The sequence below is a fragment of the Bufo bufo genome, chromosome 5, assembly GCF_905171765.1.
Source record: "Bufo bufo chromosome 5, aBufBuf1.1, whole genome shotgun sequence".
Lineage (NCBI taxonomy): Eukaryota > Metazoa > Chordata > Amphibia > Anura > Bufonidae > Bufo > Bufo bufo.
Genome location: NC_053393.1, coordinates 512,714,329 through 512,741,496, shown reverse-complemented (window position 1 = coordinate 512,741,496; position 27,168 = coordinate 512,714,329). Strand labels below are relative to the sequence as shown.

Below are 27,168 nucleotides of genomic sequence, written 5' to 3'. Positions count from 1 at the left end.
GGAGGCAGGGGCTTAGGACGAAGACTCTGCTTGACCAATGGTACAGTTGTAAGACTGGCTGGCCAAGGCAAGTTGTCTGGCCCTGCCAATTTAGGGGAGGAAGAGTCTCAAGCAGAGGGGTATTGATAAACTGGTGCTCCAAGGACTTGACCCAGCCCCTCAGTGATTGTACGGCATCCTGAGACCAGTGATGGCTGCATCTGTTATGTGAATGATCTATATGAAGTCAGTGAGCACCAGTGCATTGGGATATTTAACAGGTAAGTAATGGATATTCTTTTTTCATGCAACTTCCTCCTTTTAGGCCTAGGTAGGGCGCTAGATCTTTTTAAAGATACCAGTCTTGTATGAAGACTTATTGGCAATGCTCCATGAAAAAGGAAAATGCAAAGAGGTATTGCCCAAGAAATAAATCTCACTAGCGCCACCTTGTGGTAGTGGGTCCCTATGAGTCAAAATCTGACTTTTTAACAAGACTTGTAATATGACAAGGGAAAATTCCAAGCCAAATATCCATCCATAGACAGCTGTTTTGGGTTCTTGCCACTCGTCAGTACAGAGTAGGATTCTGGCTGGCTGAGTGCAATGCCTTGAATGCGACCTAGGCAGGGTGCTCCTTAAAGAGACCAGTCCTGTGTGGATACTTAATGGCAATGCTCCACGGGAAATTAATATACCTCTTTACATTCTCCTTTTAAGCAAATTTCTTAAAATTTACATAATTCAATAACGTACTATGTTCTTCAGGTGGAAAGGGGAAGATTTATCAGGATTGGCATCCCTATGCCAGTCTTCATCCCCTGTGTGCCAGAGTGAGATGCAAATAATTTATTGAGAGGCAGATGCAGTAAAATAGGCACATCTCTGGTCCTCCATGCAACAGAAACTGAAAGCTAGGAGCTGGCATATAACTTACTAAATCTAGACTTCATAACAAAGAGGGTTTTACACCTTTTTCTTACTGACGATCAGCCAATCAGCTGTTTGAGATGGTCGTGGTGCTCGCAGTAGCGCCACGGCCTTCTTGCTACTTCCCACAGGCCAGTGACATAACGACTATTTCACTGGACTAGGTGTAGCTGGTGGCATTAAAGGGGGAACTGATGGCATTGAGGGGGGGGGGGGGGGAGCTGATGGCACTGCTGGAGGAACTGATGGCATTGGAGGGGGTTTGATGGCACTGGAAGGGAACAACTGATGGCATGTGGGAGCTGATGGCACTCTTCTTATTAGAGTACTTGATTGATCGTTGGATAATTCAGTAAAATACTTGATTACTAAAATAATCAATTGCTGCAGCCCTACTTCAGGCTGGATTTACATCACAGGAACAGAAGAACAAAAATTATAGGAAAGCATGATGGATGGCAATGGATTCCAATGACTATAATGACTTCAGCTGAAATTCCGACATGTGTCTGTCATTTCACGGTAATTTATCTTGTTGCATGCTGCGCTATACTTTCTGGCACATTTGATGAAATCTATTATTGGAACCTTCACAAAAAACATTTCCCTCCCCAGAGATGGCCCAGCAGCGGCTTTGTAAAACATATGTCATTGTTACCTTAGATTTCCCCGGGACACACTTGGCTATTTTATCCCATCGTTCCGCTGTCCCCTTTGTATACTGCTGCAGAGCCAGCTCCAGGAGCTTCTGTTGGTTCTGAGTCCATATGTCTTCTAATACTCGGCTTTGCTCCTTCTTTCTGCCCTCATCATCACTGTCTCCCACCATTTCGGCCTCCTGCTCTGTATCAAAGTCTCTTTGGCGCCTGCTTCTCATCCTTTCCTCAGCCTCTTCTTTGGCTGCCAAGGCAGGGTCGATTGTTTTCATACCCTTCCTTTTGCGGGCTCGTGCTGCTGTCACTGGGGCCTCACCCTGACAATCAGGATCATCTTCCTCCCGCTGAGTGATTAGGCTGTCAGGTAAAGTCACATTCGCCTTTGCTGTGCATTTTAAATCAGATAATCTGATGGTGCCTACAAAAAGAGCAAAATTCTAATTATCCCGTTCTTGTTTCTAGGGCAGAACTACAAAATAATCAGAAGCAGATGACTGTGCAGAAATAAACCGCTACGACACACGAGGCATTGGAGCACGTGTTAAGTTGGTATTTTTATTTGGTCGGCCGTTTTCAAGGTTTGCCATCTTGATAATCTAGAATACGTCAAATTAAAGGCTTAATATAATAAACCATTTGGACAATGGAAAACGATGACGCTTTCCTCCCAAGATGAAACCGTTTAGGCTATTTTCTCACTAAAATGAACCATACTGCAACTTTAACATCTTGCTCTTATCTTGTCCACCTGCAGTGTGTGCAGCAAATTCAGGAAAACTGCAAGGAGAAAACGACATGAATGACATGTAGAGATGGCGATGGAGATTCAGAGAATGGCTCGCTTGCGCATTCATTTTGCGATGTACGTAAAATCCCAAATTCACCACGTAGAGAATGAGCAGCATTTAACGCCCCAGACTCTGGATAAGCTGGAAAGAATTTTAATGTCTTCCTATATTTTCCATACAGCCCCAGATATTTTCTCAGTAAACGACTGTCTACAACTCATACGCACCTGGAGCATGGGAAACACAATCCTTCGCCAGCTTTGCCTTTGTTGTTACCTACAAAACATAAGCGATTATTATATTGATTATCTATAGATAACATATTCTGTGAAGGTCGACAGTATACAAAAAAACGTTCCCATGCAGGTTTTTATGAATTCACTCCGAAACAATATCTTCATCAATGTGTGAGGAACATTCAAGGGGATGCTATGTGCAATAAACTACTTTTCACACTAAAGTTTATTTTCTTCGATTACTCTAGCTTCCTTTCCTTTAAATTTTTTTTTTTTAAATTTACCTCATTTGCAGTTTTCTCTTATCCCCCATGCTTGACTCCTACTTCCTGTCCCATCATGCCTTAGAGCAGCGACATGTGACATCAGCAGGACATGTGACACAAACCATGCCCCCTGTTCTTACCAATGACGCTCGTACATCCTACATTACAAGGCTCCAATGCTGGAAGTAACTGGAAACCGAAACGGATTTGCCACAGGGTGCAATGGTAGACTAAGGTCTTTAGAATAAGACAGTTTTGATAAATGGTGGTATTTGGGAAAAGTGATATAACAGCTATATCTGTTTGGCGGGATACATTTATATCAGTGGCAAAATTCCCTTTAAACTATTTTTTTCAGCCATGTTGTAAATCAGCTAGTACCTATATTTGTTAGGGATACTATTAAAACAAGGGGCGCAGCTCAAGGATTGTAAAGCCGGATCTCCACAACCATCATGAGAGGATGAGAAGTGGTGCAGGAAGCACTTTTGTACCAAGGAGATGAAGATGGCGACAGGGACTCATTGCTGGATTATTATTATGGTTGGGAGAGGGCAGGGCTTCAGGAAGAATAAAAACCTAGAAATGAATACCCAGAAATCCACAGATCGCTGCCACCATCTTCACCTCCCTGGCAGTCAGGTTCATATCTGAACGTGCAGGATGACTTTATAGGGTAACATCAGAGTTTCTTAAGACTTTGATTCCCTGGTAGAAGCTAGAATTGGGCAGTGTTGGGGGTTAACTCTGTTTCATTAGTCACATTAGTGCTGGCTGCCTGCCAGGCCCATTGTAGTGAAGAAGGGCGGGCAGATGTGAAAACCCAAGGGTCAGCGGATTCTTGTGAAGACAAATAACTGTGTTAAAGCAGCTCATGCCTTGTTTCCACCAGCCGGCAGGAAAAAATAATAACGCGTGTCAACGGCAAATCATAATATTAATTGGGGGATAAGAGAGAAATCCTCCCTCTTGACGGATAACCTCACAATATTAAGCGCCTGGCGGTCAAACCTAAAACAAGAGTTTACCTACATCTGCTGCGAGGCCCCTCGAGAGAACAAATGGCTCTCGCTGCCGCTTTGCTTTTCTCATTCAGTTCACTTGAATTTGATCAGGACTGAAAGGAGAATGGACCCCAAAAATATATTTATATAGGGGCAAGTACAGGCTCCGTCCACATGGCTTGTGTTGGACTACCAACAATGTCAGGGACCAAATAAGTAAGAGAAAGTGATTGGGGTGGAGTCGGTTGGGTGTTATTGATTAGCACCAGGAAAGATGGTTCAATTTTACTACTGCCATGAGGCTGTGAAGTTACCTTTCCGAAACGTACCCCCCATGTATTAAAGTGTTGTACGGCACTAAAAAACATGGCTGCTTTCTTCCAGAAAGAGCATAATGCCTGTCCATGGACTGTCTGGTTGAGTTGCAATACCATATTCAACCTGTAGACAGGGGTGGCCACATTTTTTTTAATTATGTGCTATTGCAGTAGCATTTACATCCTGTTCATATACAATGACCCTACATTTTCTTATTTGACACTTAAAAGGATATTTTAAGTGGGGTATGTGACAGTATGAGGTTTGGTCTGGGAAAACTGGTATTTTCCTCCCAGCATGTGCTGCTGGGCTGATTTACAGCCAGGTGAGGTAAAATACCAGACCGGATTTTAAATCCCGGTCTGGGTTTTGGCAGCACCTGGTTGTCCTTCAATAGGCAGCTGGGCTCAGAAGCCAGGTCTCTTTGTTGGGATCTGGGAGCCTTGTGTCTGGATGAAGGCTTGCTACCTGTTTTGCATGAAAACAGGTTGGTGCTGCTATCAGCAAGGACTCTGAGGCAGAATTGCTGCATGGTGCGAATTACCACCAACACCGCAAGGTGACTTTTTGTTTGAATATGACTGCTTGCTTTGTCACTTGCCTAAAGTGTGAATAAAACACTGAACTGTTTGATCCAAAGAACTTGTTGTTGCCTCTATACTGCGTCCGCTAATCCTGTCTACCAGAGCGAGTCCCCACAGGTAATTATGAGAGTCTGCCAAACACCTTTACCAGTAAAGGACTGACACGCACGCTCAATCATCTTCTGCAGCACATAGTTCGGCCATAGCCGACAGCTGCCCTCTTCCTCCGATCATCCAGAGGCGTAAGGCTGTCCGCCTTGGACATGCCTCATGACAACACTCACAGGTGTGGATGCATCCAATTATTGTTTAGGGCAGGAGTTTAACCCCTTCAGGACCCTGCCATTTTTCACCTCAAGGACCAGGCCATTTTTTTTTCAAATCTGACATGTGTCACTTTATGTGGTAATAACTTTTCAAAGGCTTTTACTTATCCAAGCTATTCTGAGATTGTTTTGTCGTCACATATTGTACTTCATGACAGTAGTAAATTTGAGTCAAAATATTTCATGTTTATTTATAAAACAAATACCAAATTTACTAAAAACTTGGAAAAATTCACAATTTTCAAACTTTCAATTTCTCCACTTTTAAAACAGATAGTGATACCTCCTAAAATACACTGAACAAAAATATAAAACGCAACACTTTCGGTTTTGCTCCCATTTTGCATGAGCTGAACATTTTCTACATACACAAAAGACCCATTACTCTCAAATATTGTTCACAAATCTGTCTAAGGCCTCATGCACACGACCGTTGTTTTGGTCCGCATCTGAGCCGCAGTATTTGTGGCTTGGATGCAGACCCATTCACTTCAATGAAAAAAAATATATAAATAACCTGTTCTATTCTTGTCCGTTTTGCGGACAAGAATAGGCAGTTATATTAATGGCTGTCCGCGCCGTTCACCAAATTGCATGAGGCCTAAATCTGTGTTAGTGTGCACTTCTCCTTTGCCGAGATAAACCATCCCACCTCACAGGTGTGGCATATCAAGGTGCTGATTAGACTGCATGAATATTGCACAGGTGTGCTTTAGACTGCCCACAATAAAAGACCACTCTGAAATGTGCAGTTTGATCACACAGCACAATGCCACAGATGTCGTAACGTTTGAGGGAGCGTGCAATTGGCATGCTGACTGCAGGAATGTCTAGCAGAACTGTTGCCTGTGCAATGAATGTTCATTTCTCTACCATAAGCCGTCTCCAAAGGCTTTTCAGAGAATTTGGCAGTACATCCAACCGGCCTCACAACCGCAGACCACGTGTAACCCAGGACCTTCACATCCAGCATGTTCACCTCCATTATCGTCTGAGACCAGCCACCCGGACAGCTGCAGCAACAATCGGTTTGCATAACCAAAGAATTTCTGGGAAGCTCATCTGCATGCTCGTCGTCCTCATCGGGGTCTGGATCTGACTGCAGTTCGTCGTCTTAACAGACTTGAGTGGGCAAATGGCGTCTGGCATGTTGGAGAGGCGTTTTGTTCATGGATGAGTCCCGATTTTCACTGTTCAGGGCAGATGGCAGACATTGTGTGTGGCATCGTGTGGGTGAGCGGTTTGCTGACATCAACGTTGTGGATCGAGTGGCCCATGATGGTGGTGGGGTTATGGTATGGGCAGGAGTATGTTATGGACAACGAACACAGGTGCATTTTAGTGATGGCATTTTGAATGCACAGAGATACCGTGATGAGATCCTGAGGCCCATTGTTGTGCCATTCATCCACGACCATCCCCTCATGTTGCAGCATGATAATGCACGGCCCCGTATTGCAAGGATCTGTACACAATTCCTGGAAGCTGAAAACATCCCAGTTCTTGCATGGCCGGCATACTCACCGGACATGTCACCCATTGAGCATGTTTGGGATGCTCTGGATCGGCGTATTTGACAGCGTGTTCCAGTTCCTGACAATATTCTGCAACTTCGCACAGATATTGAAGAGGAGCGGACCAACATATCACAGGCCACAATCAACAACCTGATCAACTCTATGCGACGGAGATGTGTTGGACTGCATGACCAGATACTGACTGGTTTTCTGACCCCTTCCCCAGTAAGGCAAAACTGTGCACATTTGAGAGTGGACTTTTATTGTGGGCAGTCTAAGGCACACCTGTGCAATATTCATGCTGTCTAATCAGCACCTTGATATTCCACACCTGTGAGGTGGGATGGATTATCTCGGCAAAGGAGAAGTGCACACTAACACAGATTTAGGGTCCATTCACACGTCCGTTTTTTCTTTCCTGATCTGTTCCGTTTTTTCTGGAACAGATCTGGACCCATTCATTTTGAATGGGTCCTGGAAAAAAACGGACAGCACAATGTGTGCTGTCCGTTTCCGTTGTTCCGTTCCGCATGTCCGTTTAAATATAAAACATGTCCTATTCTTTTCCTGAAAAATCGGATCCTGGTACAATACAAAATCAATGGATCCGCAAAAAAAGGAAGACATACGGATGTCATTCCGTATGTCATCCGTTTTATACCGAATCCGTTCCTGGAAATTACATTTAAATTTATTATTATTTTTTTTTTTTCAAGAAATCCAAACAACTTTATTTGCTTATTGAAATTTATACATGCTTCCGTTTTTTGCGGATCCGCAAAAAACGGATGACATACGGAAACATTTTCAGGAACAACGGATCCGCAAAAAACGGACAGAAAATCGGATTATAGAAAAATACTGACGTGTGAATGTAGCCTAAGACAGATTTGTGAACAATATTTGAGAGTAAGGCCTCATGCACACAACAGTTGTTCTGGTCTGCATCCGAGCCGCAGTTTTTGCGGCTTGGGTGCGGACCCATTCACTTCAACAGGGCCGCAAAAGATGCAAAAATATAACATGTCCTATTCTTGTCCGTTTTGCGGACAAGAATAGGCATTTCTACAATGGGCCGCCTGTTCCGTTCTGCAAATTGCGGAAGGCACACGGGCAGCTTCCGCGTTTTGCGGATCAGCAATTTGCGGACCGTAAAAAATGGAACGATCGCCTGCATGAAGCGTAATGGGTCTTTTGTGTACGTAGAAAATGTTTCAGATCTTTGAGTTCAGCTCATGCAAAATGGGAGCAAAACCGAAAGTATTGCGTTTATATTTTTGTTCAGTGTAGTTATTGCTTTACATTCCCCATATGTCTACTTCATGTTTGGATCATTTTGTAAATTAAATTTTCTTTTTTTGGGACGTTAGAAGGCTTAGAAGTTTAGAAGCAAATCTTGAAATTTTACAGAAAATTTCCGAAAGCCACTTTTAAGGACCAGTTCAGGTCTGAAGTCACTTTGTGAGGCTTACATAATAGAAACCACCCATAAAATGGCCCCAATTTAGAAACTACACCCCTCAAGGTATTCAAAACGGATTTTACAAACTTTCCTAACCCTTTAGGTTTTAAAGGAAAATGTAGATAAAATTTCAGAATTTCACTTTTTGGCAGATTTTCCATTTTAATAGTTTTTTTCCAGTAACAAAGCAAGGGTTAACAGCCAAACAAAACACAATATTTATTGCCCTGATTTTGTAGTTTACAAAAACACCCCATATGTGGTCGTAAACTGCTGTACGGGCACACGGCAGGGTGCAGAAGGAAAGGCATATGGTTTTTGGAGGGCAGATTTCATTGGGATAATTTTAAGTTGCCATGTCACATTTGAAGACCCCCTGATGCACCCCTAGAGTAGAAACTCCCAAAAAATGACCATTTTGGAAACTACGGGATAAGGCCGAGCGTTGTTTGGGTCCGCATCCGAGCCGCCATTTTTGTGGCTCGGGTGCGGACCCATTCACTTCAACGGGGCCGCAAAATATGTGGACAGTACTCTGTGTGCTGTTCGCATCCGTTGCTCCGTTCCGAGGCCCCGCAAAAAAAAATATAGCATGTCCTATTCTTGTCCGTTTTGCGGACAAGAATAGGCATGTCTACAATGGGCCGCCCGTACTGTTCCGCAAATTGCGGAAGGCACACAGGCGGCTTCCGTTTTTTTGCGGATCCGCGGTTTGCAGACCGCAAAAAAACGGCACGGTCGTGTGCATGAGGCCTAAGGTGGCAGTTATGTTGGTACTATTTTAGGGTACATATGATTTTTGGTTGCTCTATATTACACTTTTTGTGAGGCAAGGCAACAAAAAATAGCTGTTTAGGCACTTTTTTTTTTTGGTATTTACAATGTTTATCTGACAGGTTAGATCATGTGGTATTTTTTATAGAGCATGTTACGGACGTGACAATACCAAATATGACAACTTTTTTGGGTTGTTTTAGTTTTACATAATAAAGCATTTAAAAAAAAAATCATGTTTTAGTGTCTCCATATTCTGAGAGCCATAGTGTTTTTTATTTTTTGGGCGACTATCTTAGGTAGGGATCTAATTTTTTGCGGTATGAGATGACGGTTTGATTGGTATGACTTTGGGGTGCGTATGACTTTTTGATCGCTTGGTATTACACTTTTTGTGATTTAAGGTGACCAAAAAAAATGTTTTTTTTGACAGTTTATGATTTTTTTTTTTACGGTGTTCACCTGAGGGTTAGGCCATGTGATATTTTTATAGAGCAGGTCATTACGGACGTGGCAATACCCAATATGTATACATTTTTTCTTTATTTATTTAAGTTTTACACAATATCATTTTTTGGGTAATTGTCTTAGGTAGGGGCTCAGTTTTTGCGGGATGTGGTGACGGTTAGATTGGTACTATTTTGGGGGGCATACACCTTTTTGATTGCTTAGTGTTGCACTTTTAGTGATGTAAGGTGACAGCATGCTTCCTGTGAGATCCAGGGGTCTGGATCTCACAGGCTGTCACGGAAGGCAGCCTCGATGCCTAAGGAAGGCATCGGGCTGCCTTCCCTGCCATCGGGTCTCCGTCACAGCAGCGCAAGGACCCAATGGCCACCCGGCACCTGGCCACCGCATACAGCAGGGGTCCAGCTATCCGTGACTGCCGGACCCCTGCTGCTGATCGGGCCGGGCGCAGCTCCTGCACCCGCCCGATCAGACCGCCGTACATGTACGACGCTGGTCCTTAAAGGGAACCGGTCACCGGGATTTTGTGTATAGAGCTGGGGACATGGGTTGCTAGATGGCCGCTAGCACATCCGCAATACCCAGTCCCCATAGCTCTGTGTGCTTTTATTGTGTAAAAAAACTAAACGATTTGATACATATGCAAATTCACCTGAGATGAGTCCTGTCCCTGACTCCTCTCACGTACAGGACTCATCTCAGGTGAATTTGCATATGTATCAAATCGTTTAGTTTTTTTACACAATAAAAGCCCACAGAGCTATGGGGACTGGATATTGCGGATGTGCTAGCGGCCATCTAGCAACCCATGTCCTCAGCTCTATACACAAAATCCTGGTAACAGGTTCCCTTTAAGTCACGTCCACCAGCGCCGTACATGTACGGCGCGGGTCCTTATGGGGTTAAACTTCTAGATTACCCCCGATAGCAGTGGTGGTGATCCTATGGCATGGGTGCCAGAGGCGGCACTCAGAGCCCTTTCTGTGGCACCCGCACTTTAGAAAAAGTCTTTGGTGTACCGATATGCCTTAGGCCCCTTTCACACGAGCGAGTATTCCGCGCGGATGCGATGCGGGAGGTGAACGCATTGCACCCGCACTGAATACCGACCCATTCATTTCTATGGGGCTGTGCACACGAGCGGTGATTTTGACGCATCACTTTTGCGTTGCGTGAAAATCACAGCATGCTCCTCTTTGTGCGTTTTTCACGTAACGCAGGCCCCATAGAAATTAATGGGGTTGCGTGAAAATCGCAAGCGTCCGCAAGCAAGTGCGGATGCGGTGCGATTTTCACGCACGGTTGCTAGGAGACGATCGGGATGGAGACCCGATCATTATTATTTTCCCTTATAACATGATTATAAGGGAAAATAATAGCATTCTGAAGACAAAAAGCATAGTACAATAGCGCTGGAGGGGTTAAAAAAAAATAAAAAAATCATTTAACTCACCTTAATCCACTTGATCGCGTAGCCCGGCATCTCCTTCTGTTCCCTTTACTGAATAGGACCTGTGGTGAGCATTAATTATAGTTCAAGGACCTGTGATGACGTCACTCCGGTCATCACATGATCTTTTACCAGCGCTGTTTTACTATGCATTCTGTATTCAGGATGCTATTATTTTCCCTTATAACCATGTTATAAGGGAAAATAATATCTACAGAACACCGATCCCAAGCCCGAACTTCTGTGAAGAAGTTCGGGTACCAAACATGTGCGATTTTTCTCACGCGAGTGTAAAACGCATTACAATGTTTTGCACTCGCGCAGAAAAATCGCGAGTGTTCCCGCAACGCACCCGCACATTTGCCCGCAACGCCCGTGTGAAAGAGGCCTTAGACTTTTCCTGCCATTCATCAGTGCAGGGCGCACTATGAACTGCGCAGGCAGAGCACTGAATGCAGGCAGGTTATTATAGCTAAATGATAAAGTACATGGAAGATACACTATATTGGACTGTAGTATTCAGGTTAAATTGCTGTGTTAGCACTTTGAGATAAATAAGTGGGTTTTGTGTTACAGTTTGGGCACTCTGTCTGTAAAAGGTTCTCCATCATTGTCCTATAGTATAGCCATGATGGTAATGGTAGGAGTTACCTAGAGTCATGGGCAGACATTAAACCTCTCAGAAAGGCGTTAAATGCTCAAATATTTATGATCCACAGCAATCAAATGAATTTTTCCTTTTTTTTGAGCATACATCTTACTTCTACATATTAAATCCCACTATTCCACATAAATCCACTCACACTAAATCCTGGCCAAAACCTTCGCTCAATAAAAAGGGAGCTGCATAAACCATCCGGAACATTTCTAGAGCAGAGCCGTAATTTAAAAAATTTGGGCTCTGATGCAAAAATCTTAGGCCCCCACCTATTTATGATACCAGTGTCTTCTTGTGTGATAAGACGACCTTTAAAGGCGTTATCAGAGTTATTTTTTTGTTCTATGTTCCTAACTAAGCAAATGTAACAGCTTTCCAATTAACTCACTTTATCTCCAGTGGCTGGTTTCTCAGATTTCACTGAGGGTCACATGACCTGTGATGTCAGCTTCTCTCCCTGCTCTGATAAAGGTCGTTTAAATGAGACGTCACTGTGCTGGCCACGCCCCCCCCCCCCCCCCCCATCACTGCCGTCTGCTCTCTGCTAGGATTCTTAACCCCTTCAGCTCCACAGACTGGGTAGCTCTGCAGGCAGTGAGGAGACAATGCTGGGCACTGGAGCTGACATACTAGAGAGAGCATTGCACAAGAAGGTAGGGGGAAGATCCTGTGTGTATTAGCAGTGTCATTATACAGCTGCGACTTGTAGTTCTACACTTACAACATGCTGCAGAGTCTCCCAGCAGGCAGACATGTCACTCAGGGCAGCACTTGTATTCACTCCCTTAGCAGAGCAGGGGGAGGGGCAGAGATTGTTTTTTATTGCATGTAAACAAAGGGCCAGAAAAGAACCAGGGAAATGAGGAAATATATATATTTTTTTGCATTAAACTTGCTTAGCTCAGTTATACATCAGATTTTCAGTGATATATATTTTTTTTCCATAACTTTGACAACCCCTTTAAGGCCACCTCCAGCACTGCGGACCCTATACAGCCACATTTAATCTAGAGCTTGATTATAATAATGGGGTTCCAGGAGACAACCTGAGCACAGTCTAGTCAATTAATTCTGAGCCCCAACAAGGTCAGGACCACGGGATTTTCATGTGCATCTCCCAGAAACACTGCCCCTGAGCTGTAAAACCTCCTTATACCTTCCTGTAATACAAGATGTAGCCATTGTCTACAACAGCTATAAAGAAAGGGGGGAAAACAACTTTACAACTGCCGCAGAAAGGCGGCTCGGAGGGGAAACATAATGCAAATGTCACATTTCTGTATAATGCGAACGGTTTGGTGTTTCTTAAATTAACTTCTACGATTTCTCTTTGGAGACAAGAGGGACAATTTATCTAGCCGAGCACTTCTGCTCACATGGCAAGGCTGGCCGGTAATTAAGAAAGTCGTCTTAAATCTATCCACCTGTCTGTTGTTTTCCTGCCTACCTGAGCCCTTTTCCAGGCAGCAGGCAAATCCCCTATCAGTCTGCTATCGCAACCTGAATGCAGGAGATTAGTAACCACAGAGAGGCAGAATCGGTTTACATCCTCTCGGGCCCGGGAGGCGTACTACTTCACAAGTAGGAAACCCGAGAATATGTGGCCTTTAATTTAAAAAACCTGCAGCTAATAATCACATTACGGCCTGTTTTGCATGCCAGACAGTTTGTGTTTCCTGTTATTTTTTACTATTTAAGTGGCCTTTGTGGTTACAAAAATCATATGGTGAAAGCTATAAATTAACATTGTAAACATTTTACCCGTGCCATGAGTGCGTGTGGCCACTGTACGAACACGTAATGATTCACATATTGTTCCTTCTTCCATCAGCTGCACTCACAACATAAGAGACCCCCTACAACTGGGAGAATAATGGGGGGGTGCTATTGTATGTACGAAATAAACACATGTTTGGAGTCCTAACCTCCCAATATAGAATCAAGCTGCAATCCTTCAGATCGCGGCGTTCAAGTATGTTCATCCATAAGGCCTCACGCACATGACTGTATTCTTCATCCGTAAGCTATCTGCATTTAGCACGCTGACCCATTTATTTCTATGGGGGCATGCACCCCTGTATTTTTTGCAGGTCTGTGTGGCCGTTCTGCAAATTAATAGGGGTGTCCTGCCATTTATATTGATGACTTATCAATATCTGATTGGCGGGGGAACGACATCTGCCAATCAGCTGTTTGAAGAGGAGACGGCACTCTAAGTGAGAGCTACTTTCTGCTCATTACACTGCCCGTCGTCTCGGAAGTTCAGTGCAATGACAAGTACTTGCTACATTACCCTACGCCGCCGCTAAAAGGGGAGACAACGTGTAGTGTAATGAATAAGAAACAGGGCTCGCATGGAGCGCCTCCTCGTCTTCAAACAGCTGATAGGCAGGGGTGCCAGGTTTTGGACCTATCCTGATGACAACCCCTTTAGAGAACATGTCACATGGTCCATATTGAGGAGGATAGCTAATTCTACTGATGGCAGTAAGAAAAATGCAGAATGCACACAGCAGGTACCTGTATTTTGCACATAAAAATATGGACACAGCAATGTCCATGAAGCCCAAGGTGGAGATCTATGTTCTCCTCGTCCGCAGAACCTTCAAGAACCCATGAAAGATATATTAGTGGGCAGGGCATGTATGGAGCGGGCTCACAGGGTTCCGCTCCATACTAAGTGAGTGCTGGCTGTAGAATGAATGGGATCAGACAGCGACATATCAGGGGTCAGACAAAGGGAGGGGGCTTTCTATGTTGGAGCCCTCATGGTGATATTGTGGAGCTCTGATCGTTTTCTATGACAGCCTGCAGCCTTGTGAAGGCTCCCAGGTCTGTCATAGTAGGCTGCCTGAAAAGCCATGCCAGAGGCACAGCTTTACAGGCAGCCAGTGAACACAGCATAGAATGCAATAGTATTCTGTTGCAGTCTATAGTACAAGCGAAGAAGAAAATGACAGTAAACAAAATTTTAAATTTTTTTTTTTGTTTTTTTTTTTTTACTAAAAATATGAAAAATTCTACTTTTACATATAAAAATAAAACAATTGGTATTACTATGTCCGAAAATGCCTGAATAATAATATTTTTCCAGTGATTGCCGTAACACAAAAAAAAGTGCAACTGCTATTTTTTGGTTACTTTGCCCCACAAAAAAATCTGAACAAAATGTGATCAAAAACTTGTACGCACCTCAACAGTACCAATAAAAACTACAGCTCACCCCTCTAAAAAAACAAGCCCTCACTCACGCTACCTAGATGAAAAGATGGCTGTCAAAATATGCCGATGCTAAGAAATTTTTTTTTTTTTTCAAAGTTCTTTTTTTTGAGCAGTAAAACAAAATAAAAACTATATAAAAACGGTATTTCTGTAATAGTACTGACCCAGAGAATAATCCTGTCATGTCACTTTTTGACACACAGTGAACACAGTAAAAAGAAAACCCCACAAAAAACAACAATTGTTCCGCATTTTCCATTACAAGATGTGGTAAATTAAATGGTGTCATTAAAAAACAAATTATAATAATTGCCCGGCAAAAATAGAAACCCTCATATGACTATGTGAATGAAAAAGAAAATGGGGCCCTTTACCTCCTACTGAGGTCCCCACAGAAAACTTCCATTTACAAAGGAGAAATGCAAACTACATTCACAAGTTGCCCAGCTAGACTAAAACTCAGACCCCCATGTCTGCAACGAAACAGTGCTGTCCACTGCCCCACCATGTTGTATACATCTATACAAAGTGATACAGAGATCCCTCAAGATACAACGGCCTCAGGATACAATATTTCAACATACAATGGTCTTTTCTGACCCGCACCGTAAGTTGAAACTAGACTCTACATACAATGTCTCAGACTCGGATCCAACCAATCAAGGCCACTTCTATGGTAAACTAGCTGGATTAGTTGCTACTGTAGTTAGAAGCTATTCCTGACTGTTATATGCAAGCACTTGTTTTATCGGTCTTCGTTATCTGCTTAATTTTCCTAGGCTACTTTCACACTACCGTTCAGAGCGGGTCCGTCTGATGTCTGCACAGACGGATCCGCTCCTATAATGCAAACGATGGGATCCGTTCAGAACGGATCCGTCTGCATTATATTGTAGAAAAATTTCTAAGTGTGAAAGTAGCTTCAGACGGATCCGTCCAGACTTTACATTGAAAGTCAACGGGGGACGGATCCGTTTGAAAATTGAGCCATATGGTGTCAACTTCAAACGGATCCGTCCCCATTGACTTACATTGTAAGTCTGGACGGATCCGCTTGCCTCCGCACGGCCAGGCGGACACCCGAACGCTGCAAGCAGCGTTCAGGTGTCCGCTTGCTGAGCGGAGCGGAGGCTGAGCGCTGGCAGGCGGATGCATTCTGAGCGGATCCGCATCCAGTCAGAATGCATTAGGGCAGTACGGATCCGTTCGGGGCCGCTTGTGAGACCCTTCAAACGGAGCTCACAAGCGGAGCTCCGAACCTTAAATCTTCATTTTCTCTTATTTTGGATGACATTTTGGGGCTTTGGAACCCATTACTCAGTTTACAATGGTTTCATCATACAATGGTTGTCCTGGAACCAATATTGTAACTTGAGGGACCACTGTACTCTGGTCTAGCTGTATAATAGATTAGGTGTCAAAAAGTAGTTCCCAATCATAGGAAGGCTTTCTGTGACATAGACGTCAGTATTTATTTGGGGGTTTCAATGCTCTGGACACTTATCAATTAGAACAGTTAAGGGGACATGGCGCTCCAGCAATCGCTCTGTCCCTTTCATTGCTTACATGGTGGCTCATCTGCATAAGTGTCTGTCTAGCCCCTTACAAGCATGGGGGAAGGGGGCATATCTTTTTCTGTAACTTCAGTATTTTAATTTTAATAGATGGTTAATTGCTGCCAGGAGCCACTGAGAAAGCCTGCGAGTCCTGCTTATCCCGCAACACACAATGAAAGCTTGCAAGTCCTACTTTCCCTACCCATTCATAGCAATAGCCTGTGAGTCCTGCTGCTTATCCGCCCACCTCATAGAGCAAGTCATTGCTTCCTGCATCTTCTACCACCCGAAAGCCTGCGACTCCTGCTACCCCCTCTCTACACAGAGAAAAGCCTTACGAGTCCTGCTACCTGCCGCCTACGCATAGAGAAAAGCCTGCGAGTCCTGCTACCCTCTCTCCACAGAGAAAAGCCTGTGAGTCCTGCTACCTGCCGCCTACGCATAGAGAAAGCCTGTGAGTCCTGCTACCCCCATTCACACAGAGTCCTGCTTCCCCAAACACCGAGAGAAAGCCTGTAATTCCCAGTTATCTCGCTCATACACAGTAATTGACAGATTTTCCTGAGTGCATTTGTATACAGGGAGAGACCCGACACGTCCGCTATTACCAGTATAGAACACCTTTTCTACATACCTATTACTTAATAAGATTATTTTACATATTTGTAAGTAGGATAAAACGGCCACACTAGAACCTTTTTAAGAGCCCAGACCAGATCTTACCGTCTTCCTAAAGGAATGTAATCATAAAGACACCACCATCCGTAGGAAATGTGTAAATTATAAGACAAACTTATTAAAGCCCACATCGTGCGTTCATGCAGCAGAGTTTTGAAGGCAGCGAGCTCCTAGTTATTTGTGTAAGGAGACACTGGACGGGGGGGAAATAAACTGGGTGGATTGTTCTCGAGGAGCGGCGATGGCTAGTAAGCCCGGGGCTACACGCTGAGCGCGGAAAATGGGTCAAGGAACAGATGTGAATTAGCTGATTGGGGAGACCGGGCTACAGGTAACCAGGTCAACAGGCAGGAACTACGATTACAGCAATCACAATCTGCCTTCTCTTCATAATTTAGAGACACAAACCCAATTAACCCCTTCTGGAATGGAAATCGTTATGCATCTGTGCGAAGTGACCAATATCTTAAGTTAATAAGGTGCAAGCAGATTCTATGCAAAGTGGAGAAGCAATTACTTGTAGGAGGGAACATCTGTTCCTAAGGGTTCGTGATCTAGACAGGGCAAACGATGGCACTTCATTACGGTACTGTCCAATTACGACAGAAATACAAAAACACACAGTTGGCAGATTTATCACATAACAGGTGCCGAGATGAAAGCGTGTGCAACATCTGTATTACAGGTCTTTGAGTCTCTTCTAGCCTCCGAGGGGTCAAGTGTAAAAAAATTATAATCCTGATATCTTCGCGTAAACCAACAGCCTCTTCCCATACTTGTCACACAGTACTATTCCTACTGAGCACCAGATTTGGCCGAGTCCCAACTAGATATAAGATAGATGCAAGCTAGACGGATAGATACATACAACGCATTCACATTTTGTTATGTTGCAGCCCTGTGCACATTCTGTACTCCCGTATATTTAAAAGGTTTTCTGTCTCTACTTTTAAACGGTTACGAGAGAGATTCCAACTCACAATGTTCTACTTCAGAGACAGAAGCTTTAGCAGTTGTGCTACAGAGCACACCGCTGTCTAGGAGGAGGATTTCTCTAACTAAAAACCTTCATTAGTATGAACGTACAATGCACTGGTATCTACAGACACATCTCTGTATACCAGGGAATTGGGATAACAAAGCCTAATTTATTTAATAATCAGAAAAATGTCATGGAGCAAAAGAAATTACAATAAACATATTTTAGCTCTCTTTAAAAAAAAAAAAACAAACTGAAAAAAGTTTTAATAATATATATATATATATATATATATATATATATATATATAATATATATATATATATATATATATATATATATATAATAAATGAAGAAAAAAAGAAAAATGGCAGCACCATCTAGAAAAAAAAAAAGCAATTGGGTGCAACAGCCCTAAAGGGGATAAGCAAACCCCAATATAGACAATCCAGAAAAATGGGCAGCACTCCAAAAAAAATAAATGAAAAAAACATTTAGTCACCAATATGGAAAAACAACGTTTCGGCTCAACAGTAGAGCCTTTCAACATACACATATACATATATACATATACACACATACACAAAAGTATCTACCATATATTGTAATATATTTCGGTGAATACTATAAAAAAAAGTAGACTTCTGTGGTTATCCCAAGATTCAAACCCATAAATCATACATATGGAAAACCAGCACCTTATCAATGTACTACAGGGCACACCGCTAGTATAGACAAGAATTTCTCTAACTAAAAACCTGTACAATGCTCTATATACCAGGACATTTTAGTCAGAAAAATTCCATCAGCTCGTCACAGTGAGCTCTGTAGCACACCTGGTAAGGCAGCTATCTTCCACACAAAACCCATGAGTTTAAAAGGATTAGTAACATAGTGTATAAGGCCAAAAAAAAGACATTTGTCCATCCAGTTCGGCCTGTTATCCTGCAAGTTGATCCAGAGGAAGGCAAAAAAAAAAAAACTGAGGTAGAAGCCAATTTTCCCCACTTTAGGGAAATAAAAAATTCCTTCCCGACTCCAATCAGGCAATCAGAATAACTCCCTGGATCAACGACCCCTCTCTAGTAGCTATAGCCTGTAATATTTAACTCCCTGTCACCTCTTTTTACCCTATAGAGATGCGGACCTGCACGGCTAGATCGCCGCTAGCATGTCCGCAATATACAGGGAGTGCAGAATTATTAGGCAAGTTGTATTTTTGAGGATTAATTTTATTATTGAACAACAACCATGTTCTCAATGAACCCAAAAAACTCATTAATATCAAAGCTGAATATTTTTGGAAGTAGTTTTTAGTTTGTTTTTAGTTTTAGCTATTTTAGGGGGATATCTGTGTGTGCAGGTGACTATTACTGTGCATAATTATTAGGCAACTTAACAAAAAACAAATATATACCCATTTCAATCATTTATTTTTACCAGTGAAACCAATATAACATCTCAACATTCACAAATATACATTTCTGACATTCAAAAACAAAACAAAAACAAATCAGTGACCAATATAGCCACCTTTCTTTGCAAGGACACTCAAAAGCCTGCCATCCATGGATTCTGTCAGTGTTTTGATCTGTTCACCATCAACATTGCGTGCAGCAGCAACCACAGCCTCCCAGACACTGTTCAGAGAGGTGTACTGTTTTCCCTCCTTGTAAATCTCACATTTGATGATGGACCACAGGTTCTCAATGGGGTTCAGATCAGGTGAACAAGTAGGCTATATCATTAGATTTTCTTCTTTTATACCCTTTCTTGCCAGCCACGCTGTGGAGTACTTGGACGCGTGTGATGGAGCATTGTCCTGCATGAAAATCATGTTTTTCTTGAAGGATGCAGACTTCTTACTGTACCACTGCTTGAAGAAGGTGTCTTCCAGAAACTGGCAGTAGGACTGGGAGTTGAGCTTGACTCCATCCTCAACCCGAAAAGGCCCCACAAGCTCATCTTTCATGATACCAGCCCAAACCAGTACTCCACCTCCACCTTGCTGGCGTCTGAGTCGGACTGGAGCTCTCTGCCCTTTACCAATCCAGCCACGGGCCCATCCATCTGGCCCATCAAGACTCACTCTCATTTCATCAGTCCATAAAACCTTAGAAAAATCAGTCTTGAGATATTTCTTGGCCCAGTCTTGACGTTTCAGCTTGTGTGTCTTGTTCAGTGGTGGTCGTCTTTCAGCCTTTCTTACCTTGGCCATGTCTCTGAGTATTGCACACCTTGTGCTTTTGGGCACTCCAGTGATGTTGCAGCTCTGAAATATGGCCAAACTAGTGGCAAGTGGCATCTTGGCAGCTGCACGCTTGACTTTTCTCAGTTCATGGGCAGTTATTTTGCGCCTTGGTTTTTCCACACGCTTCTTGCGACCCTGTTGACTATTTTGAATGAAACGCTTGATTGTTCGATGATCACGCTTCAGAAGCTTTGCAATTTTAAGAGTGCTGCATCCCTCTGCAAGATATCTCACTATTTTTGACTTTTCTGAGCCTGTCAAGTCCTTCTTTTGACCCATTTTGCCAAAGGAAAGGAAGTTGCCTAATAATTATGCACACCTAATATAGGGTGTTGATGTCATTAGACCACACCCCTTCTCATTACAGAGATGCACATCACCTAATATGCTTAATTGGTAGTAGGCTTTCGAGCCTATACAGCTTGGAGTAAGACAACATGCATAAAGAGGATGATGTGGCCAAAATACTCATTTGCCTAATAATTCTGCACGCAGTGTACCTGTCCTATAACCTCTGAGTGGTTTTATTGAGTGTAAAAAATGATATGAAGTCAGATCGTCGTAATCTCGTGATGCGCATGAGCAGTGCCAGCATAGTGTTCCTTCCCTGTGCTGGCATCAGCCTCAGGGAAGTAACTGCGCATGCGCGAGCTCGCGCACCGCGAGATTATGGCGATCTGACTGTGAGCAAGGAGGAGATTCCTGGATACAGACGGTGCTGGGCTCCTTCACAGGGGCGCGTGGCTGGGCACCAGAACGGTTAGTGCAGCCCCTTGGGCTCCTTACCAGGCTGATTTACATTTATATAAAATAATTTTTTACACTTATTAAAACCAGTCAGAGACATAGGACAGGTATATTGCGGACATGCTAGCGGCGATCTAGCCGTGCATGTCCGGAGCTCTATAGGGTAAAAAGAGGCGACAGAATCCCTTTAAAACCGGGGGTGTATATGTGTATATATGTATATGTATGTATATATATATATATATATATATATATATAATTATTTTGCTCCATTACATTTTTGTGATTACTAAATAAATTGGACTTTTGCTGTTATCCCTGAATACAGAGATGCATTGTACAGGAATACTGTAACGGTTTTGAGGTAGAGAAATTCCACTCTTTCTAAGCGGTCCAGCCTGTGGCTCAGCCAGTAAGTCTTTTGTCTCTCATACAGAGGGTCCCTGGTGCGACCTGCCAGTGACAATTTGGATAAAAGGCGAATAAAAGTTTTTAAATACACAGGTGTGTTCTCAATCACTATTATAATTCTCAATGGCCTAGTTATATGGGGGAATTATTTATTTCAACCCCTTCCCGGCCTCCACTATACATGTACAGTCTATGGGAGCAGCGATCAAAAGGTCGCATGTTAGAGTCCCCTAGGGTGAAAAAGTTTTTAAAACTATAAAACAATAAAAAAAAATTATAAAAATTCTAATCAGGCCCTTTCCCCATATTAATAAAATAATAAAAATTATTGTCATTGTTGCGCACATAAAATGCCTGCACTATTAAAAAATAATCGTATCTATTCCGTACTGTGAACTCCATAATGAAAAAAATAATCAAAAATCTTAACTGCGGATTCACCATTCTTTTGTTGCTTTATCTCCCCAAAAAAACTGAACAAAAAAAATTTAAAAAGGATATTCCAAGATAGCATCAATAAAATCTACAGATTGCCCCGCATAAAACCCCGCCTACTTGGTTTGGCCACACCTTCAGAAAGTTTGGCTCCACCTACAACATATGGCCACTTCTAGGATTTTTTCCAGGGCCACTGGATTTCCTAATCCGCCCCCGACAGCTGCTGACGCTACAGACTATGCAGAGGGTGGAAGGCTCCATCCACCGTGTGCTTCCCGAGCACTGCAGGACAGGAGCTCAGCTGCATTACCCCGGCATGACCACGACACAGTGGACAGAACCTTGTGCTTCCATCTACTGTATGGTTTTCGGTGACTGGTAGTAACAGCTGATCGGTGAGGGTGCATTGTGTCGGACCCCCAAAGATTCGATATTGGTGACCTATCCTAAGGAGTCCTGGAAAACCACTTTAAGGGCACATCCTATCAATCTGGTGTGGTGGGAGATCACTAAAGACACCGGCTGATACAGACCAGGATGCTGGGACGGATCTGGTTCCCACTCTTTGCAGATATCACTCCTGGTCATTGCCGCTAACGCATTTTCTTCTGTGATGACTGAATAAATGTTATGATTGGATCAATCTGTTGGGTCCATGTGTTCTAGTAACAGACACAGCAATAACCGCTCACTCTGGTCTATGTCAATCTTAAGAACATATGGTAAATGAAGGTTTTGTTGGAAAGATATTATTGAGAAAAACAGGTCCTTTCTGCTCCGGACCTGGAAGGGTTACTTCAGCCGTCTAATCGGCGTTGTTTTTCTGCGATCAGGTTACAGTAGTAGTGAAATCCCTGTACAGCTGATCAGTTACATCTGTTAATTGTAGAGCGGGGACGTGCACACATCTGCTTCTTGCTGCAGTTAATGCTTCACTTCCAGGACCTAAAAGGATTGCGGTCACTTTGAAAAGACCGTGTCAGCCTTCATTCTCGGCCGCCCCTTCTCCTTCCTGTCTTGTTTGGTTTATCACTTACTGTACATTGCAAACCGAAATCAACTCACGTCTGCCACCGATCGACCCAATTCCTGTGCAATCTTATCCCATCGGCCAGGGGTCCCCCCGGGGAACTTGACCATGCTCCTCGTCAGCTGGCTCAGGTCTTCTTCTGACCATTCAGGGGCCTGTGTGAGAAAGACGTGACAGTTCAGCTATGGAAGAAGACTCGCTGGAGGAGAACAGAGGGGGAGATCAATACTAAATGTATAACAGCGCAAGATACAAACGTGCACCTGATACACCCAACATATACCACCTCTGACATCATCAGGGCCGGTGTCTGCACCGAGGGCTCATCACCCTGGGATCAGAGGTGGGCTCCTGATGGTCTATGCTTCTCACGCTGAAGTCAGGACAGACAGAGGGCCAACTGTGACCCACATACACACAAAGCCGGCCCTGCACAGTTTCAGTCATTTTGTGCAAGTTCCGATGCAGCAGAGCTGGAATGCCAGTCAATTCCTAGGGTACGGCCACACGTGGCACAGATCCTGTGGTTTTTCCAAACTGTGGAAAATCCAAAACTGTTTACAGATGGATGAGATTTTAAAGGGGTATTCCAGATGTTACAAGTTATCCCCTATCCGCAGGATAGGAAATAACTAAGATCAGTGAGGGTTGAATTGCTAGGACCCCCACAGATCATGACAAAAGGGGACCCCCACACCCTACAGAGGCCCTGCAATAGCTGAGCGCTGTACGGGGTTGTCTCCGGAACTCCCATGATAAACGGAACAGCAGTGCACATGCCCAACCCGCCACCCCATGCTGCGATCTAATCGTTAGAAGTTATCCCCCGGATAGGAGCTAACTACCAGAACTGGCAAGTCTCATCCTCACGCTGCAGAACATTTCTGCTCTGAAGTCCACCCATAATCCGAGATGTACAGATTTTAAATCCACAGCATATCACTTTAGGCAGCAGATCTCCGGCTTGGATTTCACCTTTTGCAAAGAGCATTTCCGCACTGAAATCTGACAGATACACTGCGGAAGCAGGATTTTTGCAGCTTTTCATCTACATCCCTGTTGGCAGCACATTCCCTGTTCACACAGACAATCCTTTATGGTTTTTGTCCAATGATCTGCCCTTTAGGGGGCGCTTGTCCATGCAGTAATAAGTGCAGCATTTCTGTCTTAACCCATTACATTATTTCTTGAACTAAACGGCAAACGAGGCTCCGCTGCACCCGCCCAACTCTGCTACATCTGCATTTTTATTCCACTTTTTTTTTTTTCGTTCTTGCAGCTGCAACATGACGTGAACCCATATGTGTCTGAAAAGGACAATAAAGGCAGAGTTATTGAAAAGCATAACCTTTTCAGATAAGTACCTCGTCTAATCACCCTCTCTGATAATGAACGGCCATGCATCAAGCACTTTCATTACCTAGCCATCAGCACAGAACAACAGTCAGAGGTGAGTGACCCCAGGGACTATCTCCCAAGCTACAGCAAAGCTTCTCCCTGACACTAATCCTCCCTGTCATTCTCCCACTGTGCTGTAACTACGCTGACATCCGCCTGCCGCACTGCCAGCTTAACGGGGCCCTTCCCTGACTTCTTTCACTGTCTCCCCTAATCAATGGTTCAAGCGTGCTCTTTTCACCATGTCCAAATGGCAGCTTCACTCATAATCAAAGAGCACTGCCCCTGTTAAAGGGCTTCCCGAAAGGTTCCGCCATTTGCATTCATTTGCAAAGCAAACTACTTTTATTCACTTTGTTCTGCTATCAGCAATGCTCCCCGAAGCCGAGGAAATTAGCATAAATACAACCTGCCGCTTAAGAGTCCGGAAATAATGGCCAATCGCAGGCAGGATCGTATCAATCATTCTGTTTCGGGCCTACGTCACCCTTTGTTCTTTCAATTTGAAAAAACCTCAAATATATTTGCAGTTATTGGGCTGCCTGCATTATAATCCACCCACATATCACATCCGCACAAAGTTTAAAAGGCCTCCTATATATATATATATCCAATTTAATTTCCACCATGATTACAATGACCACAAAAAAATGCATCCCCACCCCAGAGCAAATTACCATGTGCTTTGAGGATATAATATATAAATATATATAAATAAATATATAGGGCTCTGTTCATATCGTGGCAATGCCCTTTGATTTACATGCCTTGAAAAGCTTACAGCATATACCTTTAATGGAGAGCTGCAACATATCCCATTGTATTGGTACACAGAGGGATACCCTGCCCGTAGGGTCACAATGTAAAAAAAAAAACAACAAAAAACATGGGGTGTATATACAGTTCTATGGAGTAGCGTAGTATACCAACATATACTGGCCAAGCAGAGGCTAAAGGGACAATGGAGCCCTATGGGGGTACATTTAGCGTCAGCTGTGCGCTTTTCCACGCTAAGCGCAAGGCCTCGTGCACACGACAGTGTCCTCACACCTTCGGGCCACCCATACAAAAGTCTATTCCCATCCGCACAACAGACCAGAATAGGACATGTTCTTTTTGTGAAATGGATCTGTAAAAAAAAAAAAAAAAAAAAAAAGAACACTGACGGGGCGTGGCCCCCTAGAAAATAATGGGTCAGTGTGCTGTGAAAAATACCGGCAGGTGAATGAGGCCGTAAAGAGGTGTTATCTCGACCACAGTAGGGAGTCTTACAAGAATTGCATTACATTGCATTTTTTTTTTTACCTTACCGGGTGAGCGTTGCACTTCCTGGTCTAATGATGTTGCGGCATGGGCGGACCGGGAGCCTAAGCTGGCCCTGGAAAAAAAAAAAAAAAAAAAGTGTCCCCATGTTGTAGGCGGGCCCTACTTGACAGAAGGCGGGATAACACAAGTAGGCAGAGACAAGAGAAGTAGTCGGGCCTACAATACTGTAGTGCAGCACAAAACACCGCCACTACAGTCTATGGCCAGCCCAACTCTGTGTTGCGGGCACAGGCGGGTTCACGAACAGTATATTGGGCACGCAGTTTTTGCCCAGGATTTAACTCACAATATTTGCGGGCTACTCCGACGCAGTCAGGCAGCCTCAGGTGCAGACAGCTCACAGCGCCTGAGGATGCCTGACTGCGCATGCGCAACCCCCTACAATGTGGGTTTTAAACCGGGCTAGGATAACGTGCCCAATATATGGCAAGTGAACCCAGAAGTATGGACAGGGGAGCAAAGCGTTCAGCCAGTAAGGTAAAAAAAAATTAAAAAAAAAATTATAATGCAATTTTTGTAAGACTTTACACCAGGGATGCTCAACCTGCGGCCCTCCAGGTGTTGCAAAACTACAACTCCCAGCATGCCCTAATAGCTGTAGGCTGCCCAGGCATGCTGGGAATTGTAGTTTTGCAACAGCTGGAGGGCTGCAGGTTGGGAACCCTTGTTTTACACTGTGGGCGAGATATCATTTAGAAAAAAAAAATTATTATTATTATTCTAAGTCCTTTACCGTGATCTAATGGAAATTATTAGAACTGTCAAAAATTGTTCTATTGATCATTTAAAAGGCCGCTTCTATACTCTAAAACTGTATTCAAAACGTACCCCCTTTGCAGTCTGGGTCAAATCTACTTGTTGAGAGTCACATTGACGTACAGGTGATAGACTATGAATAGAGTTTTCATTTTATCATTACAGCATTGTGAAGAATTTTTGGATTTGCAGGACGACCCTCATCACACCAATGGCCAGGTACAAGGAGAAATAACGTCCGACTAATATTCGTACAACGAAGAGTCTGTTGTAGAAGATCTCAGATCAACCAGGGACCGACCTGTCCACGCATACCCCATCCCGGAGACATGCTGCACGAGCAGCCTTTGGCAGCCGCTTATCTCCCCATTTGGGGAAGATAATTGGAAGTGACGTGAGTGATCGCTGCCGTAATAATACACCACCCATAGCAGTGTATGGGCACACACCGTACATCTGTATTGTTTTTTCTACTAGCGATATAGAATCTGACATGAAAATCCTTCACTACAGTAGAATTGGAGATATTATAGCAGTGTAATATGGTGCAGGAACGCAATATGTATGTGCCTATGGTTGCGTACCACAGTATTCACATTATTTATTTTTTGTTGCAGAAAATTATAAAAAAATAAAAATAAAAAAAAACCTGCCACGTGTGAATACACAAAAGACAAGCACACAAAGCGCAGGAGGACACGCTCTACCTCCGCAGTAGTTAACTGTATCTTCAGACAGGACAGAGCCTACTGCGATGTCACCAGGAGGGTAGCCCGGGTGCGAATGTTTTAATATGGAGCCAACTGTAGCTGTAATTGTAATGAATGCACAAGCATACCGCGGTGTCACCGGGAAACATGTGCGGCCAATATTTCTGAAACACTAGGAAAATAATTCATCAGTACGGCGGTGCAATGGAGGACACCACATGGGGAGTGGACAGCTGTCGCAGCTTCACCA

The 27,168-nt window shown here is 43.6% G+C and overlaps 1 protein-coding gene across 1 annotated transcript in view; it reads right to left on the bottom strand.

Annotated features, from left to right (window-relative positions):
- Positions 1-27,168, bottom strand: part of DNAJC1 (DnaJ heat shock protein family (Hsp40) member C1) — a 122,735-nt gene that overhangs the window by 7,309 nt on the left and 88,258 nt on the right. Inside the window, exons 9-11 of the mRNA XM_040434432.1 lie at positions 22,764-22,883; positions 2,581-2,629; positions 1,568-1,983 (exon numbers count right to left, since the gene is read on the bottom strand). Coding sequence (XP_040290366.1) covers positions 1,568-1,983; positions 2,581-2,629; positions 22,764-22,883 — 585 coding nt within the window. The remainder of the gene's footprint in view (positions 1-1,567; positions 1,984-2,580; positions 2,630-22,763; positions 22,884-27,168) is intronic.